Source organism: Falco cherrug, chromosome 10, assembly GCF_023634085.1.
Source record: "Falco cherrug isolate bFalChe1 chromosome 10, bFalChe1.pri, whole genome shotgun sequence".
NCBI classification, from domain to species: Eukaryota; Metazoa; Chordata; class Aves; order Falconiformes; family Falconidae; genus Falco; species Falco cherrug.
In genome coordinates this window covers 27,250,390-27,268,896 of record NC_073706.1, presented here as the reverse complement: position 1 = coordinate 27,268,896, position 18,507 = coordinate 27,250,390, and the positions used below count along the sequence as shown (strand labels likewise).

General features: G+C 37.1%; 1 protein-coding gene across 3 annotated transcripts in view; it reads right to left on the bottom strand.

Moving 5' to 3' along the window:
• The window catches only part of SYT9 (synaptotagmin 9), a 72,200-nt gene that overhangs the window by 31,483 nt on the left and 22,210 nt on the right, over positions 1-18,507 (bottom strand). For all 3 annotated transcript variants that reach the window (XM_055722899.1, XM_055722901.1, XM_055722900.1), the window contains exons 2-3: positions 6,845-7,196; positions 3,408-3,954 (exon numbers count right to left, since the gene is read on the bottom strand). In XM_055722899.1, the coding sequence (XP_055578874.1) occupies positions 3,408-3,954; positions 6,845-7,196 (899 nt within the window). The remainder of the gene's footprint in view (positions 1-3,407; positions 3,955-6,844; positions 7,197-18,507) is intronic.

Genomic DNA, 18,507 nt, shown 5'->3' with positions numbered 1-18,507 from the left:
AGAGCTAGATTTCCAGTTCACAGAAATCCTTCTCCATGCTCTACAGCTGCCTGGTGATATTTAACAAGCAGTTCTTGAGAAAAGATTTTCCTTTCTGGGTGCCCAGCAAGTTGTGCAAGTGGATATGTAGCACCTTCTAAAAGGAAAGATTCTCTTTTATCTGAAATGGACTAATGGACAGCTTCAGGTCCTTCACAGTTGTTTATCTTACTTTGTGACAAAGCCATGCATTTTTACCTGATCTGAGTCTGAAGATGTCAACCAAGGAAATATTAACATCCCTTTTCTCTTCAGAACATACTATCAGTCTATGAACATTGAAAAAAACAACCCCAAAAACCCCACCCCAAACCCTGAATGTGTTTTAGAGGCTACTAAATAAATCATACCAACTACTGAAACCCATCCTAAAAATAAAAAGCATCTTTCTTTCCTGATGAGCCAGAAACCAGTGTAATCTGTCTGGTAGATATACAAAAAGCTTATCTAGTTCATTTCATGTTCATCTAAAGTTGATCCACTTAATTATTTCTTCCATTAAACAGCCCACTGCTGCTTTTTTTCTGGTTGGAAAAAGTGTCAGTGTTACAGGACAGAGATTTTATGCTCAGAGGACCTGGGATTAGAAGATCAACAATTTTGATATTGGAGATTTGTGTTTGGAGGCAGATTGCTTTTGAGTGTGTAGAAAATTTTTATGCTGACACCCGTCTGTGTTATGAAATACTTTCAAACTCTGGGATAGGAGCAGATGTTATTGTCCAAAGAATCAAAATTGTTGGTTTTGAATAAAAAAATCTTCCAGTGTTATTAGAAAACAGAAGAAAGCACATAGCATAATAGGTCTATTTAACGGCATTGTTTGCAGTAAAGCTGACATTTCAGGCATAATCTGCAGTGCTCACTTGAAATAGGCCATTTTCCATTTTTCTGGGCAGAGAAGGATTTAATACATTCTTTTATATTAGTGTGTCAAATTGGATTAGAACATAATAAAATGGAGAATGTAAAATAACGGCCTTTGGGATCACTGGTTATACAGCATAATAAGATGCACAAGGAATTAAAATGAATGTACTCTTCAGAAGTATGACAAACTTGTCATGTGTAGTTGTGTGGAACTTCCCTTTTTCTAGTATGTTTATCCCTTGTGGCTGCACTCTTTGTTGATCTGCATTGAGTGAATTTCCTTCATAAGTGTGCCCAGCATTTGTCTGTTTTGTAATTATTACTATTTGAAACAACAGGACATTCAAAGATAAAATGAGTGAAAATTTCCTACAGCCAATACAGTTTGTTTGCAACCATAAACTGCCCAATGCTGCTCAAAACTTTGCTAACATTTATTTCAGAGATTCACTAATACTGCCTGCTGGCCTGGTTTGGAGTGCAGCCACAGGAGTATTCACTTCAGCAGCTTCACCGAGTAGCTCATAGGATTCATGTTCTGCTGTCGGTCTGTGAGATACCTAGGCTACTCAGGCAAGGAAATGTGCTGAAACTTGGCTTCTTAAATGATGCTTGGAGGGTTTCTTATAACTTTATGGAGTAAGTTCTAACCTTTGCAATTTTGGAAACGTTAATTAGTAAGCTGAGTACTCCACACTTTCATTTATCTGATACTCTTATCTCAGAACTCACATTAGCCAAAATTGGATTGTGTGTCTTATGTCTTATTATTCATTTGCTTTGATAAGGTCTCCGTTAGTTAAAAACTGGGTGACAAGTGTATATGGCAGGTCATGTGTTCTGTTTGGATAAACAAACTTACACTTCACACAGGAATTAATATTAGTAGGTGTTAATGAATGACTCATGTTTCAGTCCTGAATTTAATTTCAGAGATTACAGAACATCTGAATACAAACTATCTGCTGCATCACTTTTGAAATTTGGAAGGGGAAATGATTAAAAAGAAAATATCAGAGTCCATTTTTTGCCAGAATTAAAGCATGGAAAAAGGACTGGTACATATCAAAGTAATTCCAGTGTGCATGTGCATTCAATTTTCAGTTGATTGTAAAACTGAAAAGTTGAACTTGGGACACTTAATGTTGCATGAAGGCAGGCTTTCACTTGGAATGACTGTCATCTCTCTGTCAGATTCTTACTTTTCCCTTGCAGTTGAAAAGCAGTAACTTTTTCTAAGATAAAACAGGTTCATCTTCCTTTGACACTGAGTGTCCATCATCCTGCTTGTACCTTGAGTGAGGGAACTGCTATTGCTGCTGCTGCAGTTCTAGTGTGGAAGGAGATTGTGCAGCGGGTGCACAAGCACGTTCTACACATGTATAGGTAACACTAAGAACACTGAGAAATCACCTTAGAACAAAGACAATGTTCAAAAAGAAATTCCAATCAAAAAAAAAGGAATCAGTTTGGTCTGTAACATGGACATGCTACCAGACCACAAAAGTATAAGATGAAGATCTGCATTCAGGAAAGTATTTGTCTCAGAACATCCTTTACTTTTCAATGGCTTCTTACACTCAGCTAAGCATACACTTAAATGCTTTCCTGAAGTCTAACAAACTTACACTTTGATCTTACTGTTAGTAATGTTTTGTTTATTTCATCTAAAATGTGTACTCCATTTGAGTATGGTTTGACATAGCAAATGAAATATTTACTGACTCTTGGCACTAGTATCTCACCTTTGTGGATTTCTGTAATGTATCATTCTCATTGAAGGTCTGTTCTCCATAGGATGCACGTGATTAAATTCTAATAGCATTACAAGAAGGTTGTGTTATGCTTTGAGAAAAAAGCTCTTTCTTTACCAAAACTAATTTTTGTGATTTTGTACCTAATCACTAATTGGATCCCTGCATAGAATTTGATACCAGAGACTTTGGGATAACAGAAATGTAGAATTATTTTGTAAGATTCCCATTTCCCTATGTAACAAAAGTGATGACAAACAAAGAGTTAAACCAATTCAGTGTGTTTCATTGCTTTCATGGAACAGCATTGTCAAACTTCTGTTTGCCTAAATTATAGATGTAGTGTTAGCTCACTTTATAAGAATACAGTCTTTTGAAGGACTGAAGGTCATGCAAATCATGCAAAACACAGAAAGACAGGCAAAATAAGAAAAGTAGTATTTCCTTAAGTAAATTTTAGATTAAGTAAGTTTAAGAGAAAAACATTCTCCAGTTTTCCTACCCTATCAGTAGGGCAATGACTAAACCATGATCTCCTACGTAAGACATTCTTTAATATATCCAAAGAATGAGAAATGAGGACTGAAAATGTACTGTTCATTTCCTTGGATTAAGGTCAAAGCTTGAGAAAGAGAGAAAATAGAGTATTTTCCTTCATAAATCTATCAGACAATTGCAGTTATAATCAGGTTAAAAAAAAATCAGAAACAAAAAGATTTCAAAAAGAAAAATTATAATACTTACATTGGTGACATATTCAATATCCTTCCAAATATTACATTCCCTGGGAAAATCTGCCAAATCTAAAAAATTATCCACTATCACTTGGCCAATCAAGTCATGCCTGGAGAATCTGTCAAAGTCATACACAGAGAAATGGAGTTTCCTTGTGTTGAGATCATTGTATGGGACAGTAAATAAAAAAACTTCATCAAATACTGGATTTAGGGTCTTTCTGTGCACTTTAGTCTGGTGTTTTGTTTTCCTATCAGGAAGCAGATATATCTTCACATATGGATCTGAAGTTCCAGAGAAGTCCTTTGCTGGCAGGTTGATGGCCTTGTGTATCTTCACTATCAGCTGCTCTAAATCACAATCGTATTTCAGAATAAAGTTCAGTTTTCCACATGCCTTGCTGTTACTCCTCCGGCCATCATCTGTGTCCACTGATCTTTGTTTATATAGCTCTGGCTTAATGCGGCCAATTCCTGTCAGTTGCTCCTGTTTCTGAACCTGCTGGATGTTGAAGTCCGGATTGGAGAGGTTGAGCTGTCTTCGGATTGAGTTATGCCTTAGGTGAAAATGAAAGAATTGAAACAGATTGTGTTGGAGATGATAAGAATCTGTGCACAGCTTTACTTGCATAAAGTGATAAAGCATGATACCCAACAGTTGTGAGAGCTCACCTTCAGCATTAGACTGCTAGTACCACATAATTTTCTGTTCCTGTGTCTTAAGCTAGTGGTACACACTCTCCAAACCTGGCTGAAGTACGTGGCAAATGCAATTTCATGGCCATTGCAAATCCAGAGGATCTGCCTTATTGGCAAGTATAATGCAACATGACTAAGAACTGTAGCTATTCTTATTGGTTATCATTTTCAACCGAATCCTTTCGATTAATGCCTATGAAATGGGTTATATTATGTAAACAGCAGTAGGATCTGGCCTATTATGCCAGCTGAACTTGCTGATTTCTGGTTCTAAGGTAAAGCTGGACAAAAGGAGGATACTTCCTGACATCTCTGTATTTTTATTACTTGTTGATCTCTACAGCTGCTCTATTAACAAGTGAGCTGTTCTGGTCTGAAATGGTTTGTTGACCACCCCAACAATTCTCTCATACCTGATGTAATAAGCTCTGTGGTATTTTGGCTGAAAAGCTACTTTAGTTTTATTACCCCGAGGAGAGAAATTTGCTTTTAGCTTCAGTCCAGTGAAATTTATTAACTGGAGTCACTCAGTTATTGTGATTGAAATTTCCACTTCATGAGATGATAACAGAAATCAAATTTGCATCCCTGTCAGAGTAGTGGGATGTGGAAGTTGTATTCGGTAAAATCCTAATCTTATATGAGTTGGATTCAACTTTTTTGTCCTATTCATATGCAGCGATCATTCAGTATATTGGCATGCCATGAGCTGTGGTTGAACACAGAAAGAGCACGTGGAAAATTCTCGCACAGGATTAGTCCAAAGCTATTTATGTTGAATGTAATCAGCAATAGTTCCTCTGCTTTCATTGTTCATTCCTTCCTTGTAAATATGTGTTTACACATGCTTAAAACAGCCTCTTATATACTATCCTATTTTTTCTCTTGTTGCATAACAAATATGTAATTTTATAGCTATCCATTAGTAATTTTCATCATAAAATATTATCATGTCACAAAAAAAAAAAATAAAAATTATTGTTCAACCCTTAAGCTTCTCATGGCAGTGGGAAGTGCAGAATATCCTGGGGAGGAATAAAAAGGAATGCACGGGAGAGACAGCTTAGCAGGGATTGTAGTAGGGGCAGGTGCCTGGTCTCTGGCCACACAGCAAAGCCACAGCTGGCTACCCAGTTATGCCAGAAAGCAGCAGAGACAGAGATGAACAAATGAACAATGCAGTACAAGGAAGATGGGCCCCTCCTGATCGGTGAAAGAGTCTTTTGCAGAAGACCTGGGCAAAAGTAAGGGGCAATGAAAGAAGAGCAAAAAGCAACACATGTATCAGCATATGGTACAGGGTAGGGGTGAGACCTGGCCAAGCCATGCCCTTGGGTACAGAGAGCCAGTGTAACTAACACCTGCTAGAGAGAGCCAGACTGGGAAAAGCTGACAGAAGAAAGATCTGCAGAGATTCACAGGAAGAAGACATTGTCCATGCACTCAGGATGCTGAGGCAAGTTCTTCACAGATTAGGATCGCTGCTGCTTCTGGTGAGATGGCTATGCAGTGGTGATACCATGCATTTATCATTTGATTAAGTATCAGAATTGCTGCCTTGTTGCAGCACTAAAAGCCTGTATCTGACTCAGTACTTTCACAATATTGAAGACACACATGAGAGCTCTTGGAGTTAGATGTCGGATGTGAATCTTCTGTTGTTAATGAATCTCATGACATGCTTATTTCCCAGCAGTTTGAAAACACAGCAGCATCAGCCCTGTACTGTACTTCTGGGCTGTTAGTCCTTGGCTGGAATTCAATCTTGTGTGTGGTAGGGCAGATACTTTGGTATCCATAATTATGGCTTTGACCTCCCCAGAAATTCCTACAATAATCTAAGCCCAAGACATTTTTATGCTAATCTACAGAGGAAGGGCACCTGGAGCTTTTGCTGCATAGTATTAATAATGTTCCAGGGACCTCAAATTTTTTCTAAGATATGCTTTGCACAACTGGTTATTACTGAACTGGCTGCTAGCTGCTGTCATCTTACCCATGTTCAGGTGTGCCTGCAGGCAAAACTTGTTCTCCCGCATGGCCAAGAAAGAAGGCTAGCAAAGAGCAATTGGACTAGTGCTGTATACCTTCTCCAGCTGAATCTGCTTTGACTCAGAAATTTACTGGCTTTTCACATGCTGATCCTTTTTCTTACTGTGTGAAACATAATTCTTTTATCACCTGCCCCTGCACATACTCTCATCTCCCTCTTTCCTCTTCCCCCCTGTACTGGTTCTCCAGTTCCCCTGGAGACCTTGCTAACTCTTGTTCAGTCACTTTTCCCCCCACAGTCATGATTGTGGCTAAACTCTATGATTTTTAATTCTATTTCCTAACTCTTGCAAGTGTTTCATTAGCTTGCCCTACTTTTCTTCTTTGGCTGTTTTAAAAATCTTTGAGGAGATATCACTGAGTGTTCAGCATCAGTGCTAAGTGCAAATTAATATGCTTTACAAGCTAAATCTAGGCTGCTCTGGTGCTTTAAGGGACACACAGTGCTTTGTCTTGTCCAGCTCCTGAGGGAGAGGCACAAATGAGACAGCAGTCGATCGAAGAGTGGAATAGCACTGTGATGCTGTTTTGCACACCTCAAAGAATAACTTGTGTGTGGTTTTGGTTGGTTTTTTTTTAAAGAATGTGGCAAGGAAATTATGCATTTTAAATAGATCAGGGCACTGGATAATCAAGCTGTGCTCTTTTGACTGCATCTGTATTCATTAATATCAGACAGGAACTGGAGTTACTGACCGAGCAGAAGAGGTTGGTTCAGTGATCTGACGATGCATTCGCACATTGTGTACACAGTTCTCCTTCGTTCCCGCCTGAGCATCTAACGGAATATCAGGGGAGGTGTGGCTGATCTTCATGGAGGACTCCGGATAGGCTGTAGGCTGACCCAGATAATCCTCGCTGTAGTCATGGTCATTGGTCTCTGTATCTGTGTAGTTCAGTGCTTCTTGTTTGTTGTCTTTGTTCCCAAATGGCAGACCACGCTCTCGCCAAGGAATCCAACAAAGCTTCCAGGATACGAATAGAGAGACACCAAACAGAGCAAGACCACAGGCTGTGACAACTAAGGAGAGCAAGCTTATTGAGATATCTGCAAACAAAAAAAACAACAATGCATGTCACATCTTTGTAGCCTTTGGAGCTCTGCATCTCCAAGGCTTACAATATGGGAAGTAAACGCATCTGCAATGCAGACCTACAAAAATTAAATTCTGGTCCCTGCAACAGTCATATAATAGAAACATCATAAACATCCTATTCTTCCCCTCCACCCCACTCCCACCACCAACCACCCCCTCAAAAAAAAAAAAATATTGAACCTTGTTTGGAATTCAGTATAAGGCTTATCTTGATGGAACTTAGTTCATATTTCCCCTCCAACAGCTGTGTGGGATGAAGGCTTATTCTAAGTATGAAAAGGGCTGTTCATTTGTTCACTTGTTCACTCAACTTTATATGGAAAAAAAGAGCAATGCCTGCAGTAAATTTTGTCTTTTATTTTCCTTTTTTGCAGTGCAGTTTCCTCCACCTCCTTTACCAGATCTTACTGTTACCTCTTCCAGTGTCTGTATTATACTTAAACACTGTGAAAATACGCACACATGCACATATGTGACATGATTTTTTATATTTTTTTGGTATTCAACTAAGTATCTTCTTTTAATTCACTTCCTTCTAATCTTAGACTCATTCTTAACTTTGCAAATTATTTTGGACTACCAATACATGGCTTGTCATTAATAATTTAGTTTAGGTACCGATATTTTTTCAAAACTGAATTTTTTCTGGTTTTTAACTCTAAAAGTTTTTTTTCCTGTTTTCAAACTTCTGGTATAAAACGAAATGTGGAGAAGAGTTTTTTGTTGTTTTCCCCCACATTCCTAGCATTAATCCTACTCCATAATAATATCAACACAAACAAGTTACAACTGGGAGAGGCTTCTTCTCTGTTTTGCTTTAAGTTGCATGTTGGGAAAATGACTCATTGGAACAGCTGTTTTTATGGTTACCGTGTTTTTGAAACCAAGTTTCTTAGTGGATTATACAGTACATCATGCCTTAAATACAATTAGTAGGAATTCTGTTTTACTGCCTTAAATTATAAGCACAGCCTGATCAAAGTAGTTTTTCACACTGTGTGTAGGTTCAGAATGTCAGGCTGCATCTCTTTAGCTAAAAGCTAGCCTAAATTTTCAAAGGATGGCATGAGGTTGAAATGTACTGCTCCTTCTAGGACAATTATTTAAGAATGACAATTCAGATGAAACTGCCTCAGTCAATTTGAAAAACAAAAAGAGGAATATTTTTCAAAAAGTCAATACCTTCTGCCCCTGCTGTGAGTCTCATTCTCACTGGCCAGACAGGTTAAATTTCTACAGAGAGGAGAGGGTGACACTGCAATCAGTTTCACTCAGGAGCTGTCCAGTTTATTTTGCATGCTGAAAACCAATTTTAACCAATTTTTGCCAGCATGGCCCTTTCTGTCCTTCTCCCAGTCATACGAAGACAAAACTCATTAACACTAGGGACAGCACAGCAGCTGTTTGGAATTATAGCAAAGAGTTTCAGAGCTGAAATTAATTAAACAAATTCCTCCCGTGCATAAAAGGCAATTTAAGAGAAAGTAGAATGGTGGTTCTTGATATTTTTGGAATATTTACTGGTAAACAAGTCTGGCAGTGGAGGCAGAGCACAACCTCTCAATTTGATTAAAAAACAGAGGAACTGGGGTCCAGTAGTGAAACACCTTCAGAATAAGGCAATTTGTCTTGGATTCCCTGGGGAGAAAGGAAATATGTCAGAGGTCTGCTAAAAGGTCAGTTTTTAAAAAACTGATTCAAGTAAATGATCCAGCATTAAAAGAAATGTGAATCTGGGAGTTGTCAGAACCAGTCAGAATATTACAAGGTGAGAACTGGACACTGCCTGATGCCAAGGACATGTGAAGGCAAGGAACAATTTGAAAGGTAGACCAACATCCCCTACCTTGAAGATGACTTTACCAGAGGACACAGTCATCTAGAGAACTGACATCATGAGAAAAAACACAAGAGCAATATGAACTATGTTCATTTGGAGAACTTGAAGGGCTTTTATAATATACCTCTGCATTAAGTAACATAACACTGAGTACCCTTATCTCACAGCTTACTTTCAGAGAAGCTGGGTAATACACAGTTCAGGTAACTTGCCAAGTCACAGAGTAAGAAGGGATTGTTTTTCATCTTGGTTTTACTTCTTTCTGACTTCTAAGGGACAATCATGTATCTGTCTTACTTCTATGAAAGACAGTGGGGCTAAAAGGCAGTGCTCCAAACTGTTACCTTTCATTACACACTCATTTTCATACACTGCAGAGCTGGCTGGCAGTTTTCAGCAGCTGGGCAGATCCAGTGTGAATAGCTGGGGTGAGTGCAGTCTCAAGTGAAGATATTTTTGGCTGTGTCCTGGAGCTGCTTTTACTTTAGCCGTTTGTACTGTTACATACTGTTTTCTGTATAATTTTTACTCCATCTTTCCAGATGTCTCAGTTTTCCTAAGCCTGTTTATCTGTATTCCCATGCGGTAGCAGTACTCATCTGATGCCAGTGATTTCCTCTGCTTTGTAATGAGAGCAGGGTAAGTCTTGTTTGTCCTTACAAAAATCAGAGATCTACAGCACAGAAAGTGTTCCTCAAAAATCCAGCTGCTTCTCAATTCACTCTGCTTTCACAAGAATTAGAGCAACATGTTTTCCAGAGCAGTATCTGATGTAAGTCTAAACTGCAACTGTGAATCAAAGTGCAGGCAAGGCTAAGCAGTTTACAGGCAGGCATGGGCTTTGGAAGCTGTGAGGAATGGTGCTGACTGTTTCAGAAAAAAGTTTTTTTCAGTAGCATTGCAACATATAAATTCACTGTGTACATTTTGCCGTGTTTTTGATGATCCTCTGTGCTGACATTTAGCATTTGGCCAGTTCCATTAGTGGCTAACTAATATATCTGCTTTCTATACCTACTCTGCATTCATACAAGCTCTTTATGCTCTGCAATGGAGAATCTCATGAACACAAGGAAGGCCTCTGTGCCACACACAAGTACTTGCACTGATCTCTTCCCTGGTGCAACCACAATGCCAGCCAAATATCTTGACATGTAGCTAAGAATTCAAGTCAAAATTTCACAACTATACCTTCCTGATCATGGTTGCAACATGACTTGAGCTCCAAAATTCCAGCATGTCAATACCTGGACAGTATAATGGCATGTTGATAATGAATAATGTATTCTTTAGAAAGTAAGCCCAAATTTCTGGTTAAAAACATGTACTCTTAAAATATTAAAGGGATATTCCAGCATTGTTGTAATATACACATGGATCTATTAGGTGTTGTTTGGCTAGCAAGAAGTGAAATAAATCTTAGCAATTTAAAATCTTGCAATACATATATTCTTAGCCCAATACAAGCAATCTTTTCTGATTTAAAACCAACAAATTCCAAACGGCATTCAATTAAAATGATAAAATTAACTCACTATGAACAATTATGCTACTAGACTTTAGGATGTATTGGGACAGACCAGTCAATCTTTGTGAATAGGATTCTGTCCAAATTCAATGGTAATTTCAAGTTGTCATTTCCTGAGAAAAAATGTTCTTCCTTTCATTAAGTTTTTGTTGCTTAGGGAGAGATTTTAAGGAATATGAAGTGGTTATACAGCTAACTTATTGAAAAACAATGGAAACATCAGTGCCTACTGCTGAAATCCTAGCTGTGCTTTTGAAAATCTAATTGTCTTTCTTTCATGCAAATACATCTATGGAGGGTCAGCCATAATTCAGCTCTGTAATTGTGCTATAAAGTATTTTTCCAGAGAAGTGTTGTTAGGATAAGTTTTTAAAGTACTTAGTGAAGCTGTTTTAACCTAATATTGCAGTGTATAGTTTCATTTGTGCTTCACAAGTTTTTCTTAATTAACATAGCTGGCACTTGTTCAAGATGAAAGGTGTCTCTTCGCAAAAGACTCTTGAGACAAAGGAATAATTCTCAGCTAATATATTCTTCTGTGAAATATTACTGAACACAGTTAATTATCCTTAACACTGTGTTTAGAAACTTTCTGGGAAATTCTTTAAAGTAAGGTAGCTGAAAACCCAAGGGAGCGAATCTCAGATTATATTATTTTTATTACACTTACATACTCCAACTCTTGTCTGTCTGACCCTGAAATTTATGAATGTGGAACAACAGAACAGGCCTAAGTGAGATCACTGTCAGGGTTTCATATAGTAACAACATTTTCCGTGTTCTAAAAATGTACTGTAACTGGGCTTTACGAGTATTTGAGGCTGTTAGTAGCTGTTAGTGACATTTTTTCCAAGTTGTGTGTTCTACATCTTATAGGTAGGCCTTAGGATATGAGTAGCTCTTGTGTTGGTTAAGACCCTGTTCTAATCCTCTTGCATATTTTTTTCTTCCTAAATAGTGTTATGAATTCTGGTTTATCAGTGTGTGCTTTCTCTTCAGCTGCTTTCCTTAGGTTACAGATTTGTGTAATGTTTTCTCCAAGTATTGCTTAAAATGAGCTAAGTTTCATAAAAGAACTAGATCAATGAAATATAACCCTAGAATTTCACCAAGATAATTTAAAATTAGTTTAAATCTACATAAATTCCACAGCACAATTTCAATATGAAATCAGAATTACTAAAGCATCATGCAAAATATTCACCACAGAAGTGCACAAGCAATAGAGATTTGTTTGCTGAGGATATTTTTCCAGCAGCAATTGCTGTGACATAATTCAAAATTGACACAAGATTGACATCATAATTTATTGGTAAGATCACAAAATTAGAGCCTTCAGAAAAAAAAAATTGTTCATGGACATTCATAAACAGGAAAAAAGGACTCAAAGTATAGCAAAATATTTTTTATTTTGTAGCAGCAGATTCTAGTTTTGTTTACTAAGAAGAAAAATTATGTAAACAGAGTATTTTGTTAGTGATTCAGGTAAGGTGACCTCATATTGAGGTAGCTTATTAATTGCAATCAAAATTGTATGTGAGCACAACGCTTAAAAGTACACTTGCTGAAGAAAACTGATCAGTCTCTATGATAAAGCTTAACATCTGTAATCCAATAAATTAAACTTGTTCCAAGAAGAATTTCTTTTTGTTGCCACAAGTCTTTCCTCTTAATATATTTAGTCTGTGTAAATGCAAATTTCCTTGACAACTTAGCTGACATGTAATACTCTGCTAGAGTTTGTAAGTGACAAAAAATGTCTTTACTAGTCAGACAGCTGGCTGAGTGAGCAGTGGTTCTTAAAGACAGGAGAGGAGTCATATGTTCAAGGGCTTGCATTTTTCTTTCTGACATCTTGCAGTGGTTATCTACTGACAAAGAATCATGTTGCTCCTCTTGTGAAAACTGAAGCTTCTGTTTCACAAGCAACATGGATACAAACAAAGCATAGTAGAAAATAAATTTTTTTGTGACTACATATACTTAACTGTAGTAAGATTCATCCAAGCTCCCATGCCTTATACTTGTTTTTTTCTGGTTGTTACCATATTCTCTTTGAATACATACTTTGCACAACTGATTAAATATGCAAAATTACTGTATACATTTGGTCTTCGAATAGCTGATAAAAAATACTATATAGTATAATCTGGAAAACATGCATAAATAACAATATAACAGAAGAGAGGACACCAGTTAATGATACCGTGCCAGGTTGTCAAGTACTCTGTGGGTAACGTGACATGGAGATGGCCTCAGCGGCTCTGTTTCATCCTGTTAAGCAGAATCAGTTAGGGTGCTACATTTGCACGACAGGAGATGTAGCTGGAGCAAATGAATAGCAAATCTTCTAAAACCCATTTGGCATTTGAGACGCACTTGTAGCTTGTTAGCTAAAAGGAGAAGCTGGGGACATGCTGAGTGGGAAAGAAATTTTTGGGGTATACATTTCGGTGACTGTCAGGCCTGTTAGGTCCTTCATAGTGCTAAAACTGAGGAGCTGTGCTTTGCAAGAGCTACAGTTCACACGACTGTAGTTAAGACCTGCAATGCGTATTTCCACCCACCCACTTTTCCAGCTACTTCTTGGGGTATGTTAAATAGAATCAGATTAATTACCTGCTTAGGATAAATAATATGATACACTTAGACTTTTCTATTTCTTGCAGGATCATTCACAAAGTCAACTGAGTTGCTAACATAATTTGCAATTTTTTATCCTGGTGCTTTTTTAGGAAATGAAAAATAGTAGTTCAACAGGTTATTGAAGAATTTAACTTCTCACCTAGTTGTAGAAAGTGACTAGTCACTTCTGGCAAATACTGTGTAGGTTCCCTCATTGGAAAAATGAAAGGTTTTAATAGAGAAATGAATGATGAAGAATGAACAAAGAACAACCATTCTTTTTAGTAGAAATTTTTGGAAAAATTGTGTGTGTTAAGAAGTATGAAACTTTCAAGATTTGTGAACATTCTCATGAATAAGCCATCAGAGCACACATTAATCTTGAATGTTATGACCCTATGAATAATAATGAAGAGAAATAGCCTTTTATTTCTGCAATATATAGCCAGCAGCAGGAAGTCCGCTGGTTATGGAAGAAGAGCAAGCAGCTTGCTTAAACCATGCCAGTAAGCTTTAAATTCCATTACAGTCCTTGAAAGCCCAGTAAGTTGCAATAAATAGTAAAGAAGCATTTGAGAGCACCAACAGAAATAACAGATAAGCATTTAGTTTCCCACTTGTATAAAACTGTACAGTAACATTGTACCAAAGTGCTCAAAACAATAGTTATAGAGATACATTATGAAACATAATAATGAAGTAGCAATATTTTCTGCATATTTATAACAAATTCCTTTTAATTTTGATCCCCTTTAATGCACAATCTTTACAAGGAAAAACAAAAAAAAAAGGTAGAAAGAAATAAATGTTTCATTGAATGACTTTCTTTTGGTTGGAAAATTTGGGAATGAAATTACTTTAAAGGACATGGGAGATGTGGACAGACCATTACAGTGTTTAAAGGGCTGTTTGAGCTTTAGCAAAATTTAAGTTTCACATTCGTATCTAAAGACATATGTACGTATATATATATATACATATACATACACATCTATAATGCGATTAATATGATGTAATATGATGAAAAAATATTTTCACAGAACTAGCCATAATTATTTCATTGAAATTAATAGGTAGGAGTTGCATCACTTATATAGTTCTAGAACAAATCTATATATCCTTTTCTTTCAAATTTCCATTTTCTTTTCTACTGGAAGCATCCTTCTATTGGAAGTAAGCAATCTACCAATTGGCTACTTGTCCCTTTGATTCTCTGAAGCTCAGTGGAAACCATTATTAGCCTTTCTAATTTTGATTAAACTAAAAACATTGTCTATTTTTGAACCTTACTTTCTTCATTTTGGAATGAAGTATATGAATATATATTTATTTCATTTAGGAAATAAATACGTAAGAAATAAGAAGACAGTATTACTCTTCTGGGCAGTTTGTGCAGGCTTCTCCTTAAAAGGAGAAAGGAATGGAAATGAGGTCAATTATTTCATTAGCTTCCTTTTCAAATCCAGCTACTTTAAGTCTATATTATGAGAGTTTGGCACATCACAGTGGTTCAATATTTACAATCCTTGCTTTACATTTAAGGAAGAGCCAAAATTCATTTTCTTTCTTTATACTGGCAGATCATAAAAAGGTTACCCCAAGTGTTGAAACCTCACAAGGGACTTCAGGAAAGTAGCCTGCATAGAGTGATATGGATAAAGAGGAAATTTATTACTTATCTTGACCTGCGTGAACATAATGAGATGTTTATACCTGTTTTTCAGTTTGGCTGCTCTTGCCCACACCCTTCATCCCCCCCTCTCCCAGAGTGGCTGCACTGTCATCCCTACATAATAATAGACTAGAAAGATAGTTTACAATATTCTCAAACTGTTCTGGTTAGGACTTCTTCATATTAACTGATTGTTCTGGACTTGTTACTCATTATTCTTCCTGAAAAGTAAACTGTCACAAACCACTAGCATCTTAAACTGATCAAATAGCCTGATATTTTCTTTTAGGAGGGAGATTGGAAAAGGAAGTAAAGACAGCTTTGAAAGCATTTATCCTTCTCAGATGAGGAGCCAGATGCACTGTAGTGCTCAGATTTTTCAAAAATGTATTTCAGAAAATCACCCATGGTGAATGTATTATGTATCTGTTGTTCTTTGTGAACGTAGGGTTCCCATTTTATAAATGAAGCTTTTTTGGTCTGATCCATATGTAGTAGGGTGTGATGGAAGTGTTACTGACAGGGATATTTACTACTATGAAAGATAATGAATTAGTAATTTACAATCAGATCAAGTTTACTATGAATTTACTGTTAGAAAAAATATTTGGAATACATTTCTTTCCCATTCACACTCCTTTTCATTTCCAGAGAGCAAAAGAAATGAGTTCAAAGCTTCTACAGACTTACGAGTGAGTAATTCTGGAAATCCTGTCTCTAAAATACTGTCTAAAAGATAACTGTAGAACAGATATGAAAACAGAGAAACTAAGAGCAGAAACTCAAGAGAAATCTAAAGTGAAGCGGCTTAAAAATGTAACAGCTAAAAAATAGAATTGAGAAACAGATTTGATAAAAAATTATCATTCAGACTGCACTTCTGCTTTTTCATTCTTAGAAAGTGATTATTTTAAACCTAAGATGCTCTTGGAAGCCTCCCTAATTTTGGCAAATCCAAATACAAAGAACTTCAACGTGCTTACTTTTGCAAAGCCTGTATTAAATAATGTATGCTTTGAGTAAGAATTGAACATAACTGGATTTCTGCTTTCCTGGGTGTAATTGTAAACTCATGCAAGACATTCCTTATATTAAAGGGAATCTGTAAAAAGAACTAGTTGCAAGAACTCTTTGAAGTTTTCTTATGAGTGACATAATTTCATGTTGTACTTAGTTGTGAATGTAAAATTGAAACTGGACAGCTTGAGGGGGTTTTCTTCTTGTATTTAACTAGTTTTATGGAGAGGAAAGCTGATACACTTTAATGATGACCAACAAAGCAAATATTCAACACCCTGTAGTAGTGACAGATGCCCACCTATCCCAGATTAATGGGCCTGCCCTGATCAATATTTGTTACTGAGAGGAAAGCAGTAGAGTCTAATCCTCTTGTTCTGTGAGTGTACCCAAACTGTGCACTGGGTTTCAGAAATGAATGCATTGAAGTTTTGATAATTGAGAAAGGTGGTAATGATCTTCATGGCCAAGTTACTTTCTGAGGCTTGTCAGAATTCCTCCATATCACGCAGGAAGCATCCAAATATGTGGCTTTCCCACCGAATAGCAAACTGGCAGGCAGCTTGCTGTACTATAGTTGACTGTAAAGATAAATTCAGGGCTATACTCTCTACAGGTGCTGATCTAAGCATTTTTGTTGAGCTATAATAGATTAAAAAAAAAAAGAAAAATTCAAGAAGTTAATCAATCAGAACAGCGCATTTCAGCATCAGTGAAGTAACCATGGGATTGCTACTCTCCAAAATCTAGCTGTCAGAGTTCACAGATGTGATATAAAATGTTGCCAGTGACTGGTGATTAATGTGCCCTTAAATTCCTTGGGTAAAATTGGACAGAGTTATACCTGGAGAAACATGGCCCTACCACATGGTCAAAGGAGCATGCTCAACAAATCAGTTACTGTGAAAGGTCAGGAGTTTCTGAGAACCTGTTAGATTCACAGGGAAAACAAATATTTAGGAGGAGAAAGGTGGGGGACAAGGCACAAAGAAGAAAGCTTGCTATAACCTGTTGTGCTGCTAACGACAGAATTTGCCAGTCCCTCTTGTACCTTCCTGTCAGCAGTACCCATAGCTGTATGCTACAGAAACAATCAGATTATAATAAAACATAAATGCCAAAGAACAATATCAATAACTAGTTCATTAAGGCTAGAAATTCTGGGAACTGTTGAGACTAAGATGTTTCAGATTTTAAGGAAAACAGCTTATTTTTCCCTTGCACCTATATGTAAAAACAGAGACATTTTTTAACAAACACAACCCTTCAGAAAGGCCTGCGCAGTCAGAAGTTAATTTGTTTTGCATTCATCTTGACATAAAGGTCAAGTTACTAACACTTCAGCATTTCAGGGGTTTAAGGCTGATAGTAACTTAACTGAATACATTAGCTTTGCATCTGTCTGGAAGTTTCAAAAGCTGCAAGGGGCCTCATGGTGCATTTTGCACCTAAGAAAAGCAGGAAGTGGTTTTATTTTAGATATTTAAGAAACACGATGAGCCTTTTTATGCAAATAAGGAAACATCTACTTGTGAATACTGGAAACCCTGAGGTCAGTGGAACAATCAGAAGCTCTTACACTTCATACAAGCCATTTATAGCAATGACTGCCTGTTGAACCCTATTTACTAGTATCAACCACTGCAAAGAAGTATGTTAATTCAATGCATCTAAGATTGTCCAGCAAATACAAAATCAACAGTTAATATTTTAAAAACGTCCCAAAGATTTTGATCTATTCCCCTCAATGATAAGTTCATTAAAGTTCATACATTCCATTTTTCAAACACTGCAGGCTCGGACAGATGGCTCCAGACTGATTTACATTGTTTTGTATGTTCAGAGGTTTCTGCTCTGCTTTCTGTTCTCCCTCACTTCATCCCTCCTGTCCGACACACACACTCACACATGTACATCCTAAGTCTAAAATATATCAGCATAGGTGGAAAGCTAAGATTCTGAAGTATATATTACATTGGTAGAAAATGACCACTGACATAAGCTTAATATATCATACTGCCTCTAGGGCTCTGATGTTTTAAAAAATTACTGAGCTCTGACGAGTAAAATAGATATCGAGGGGAACAACAACTCTCAGATCTGTAAGGCTGGAGCCACAGTTTACTGTAGGGACCTTGATCCCTTTTGAGTGACTGTGTGAGAAAGCATTGCCAAATGCAAGCTTCTCTCCTTGATCATACAGGTCACCATCCCTGGAGGCATTTAAGACATGTAGATGTGGTGCTTAGGGACATGGTTTAGCAGTGAACTTGGTGCTGCTGGGGTAACAGTTGGACTGGATGATCTTAAGGGACTTTTCCAACCTAAATGATTCTATTCCATGAATCTATGAAAAAGTCATCAGTTGATGACTCATCACTGTGACCCCAGAATTACAAAAATAAATCTTCTGTGCACTTACGATACCCTGATTTTTAATAGCAGCTACATACAGGCTTAGTGTATGCCCAAGACTGTAACTATTCAGGAATGATTAAGATAAGGGGTCGTCTGACACCTTTCTTGTCGAAGTCTTTAGACTGCCTCTCTGATGCATGATGTAGTCATCATTCCTGTCCA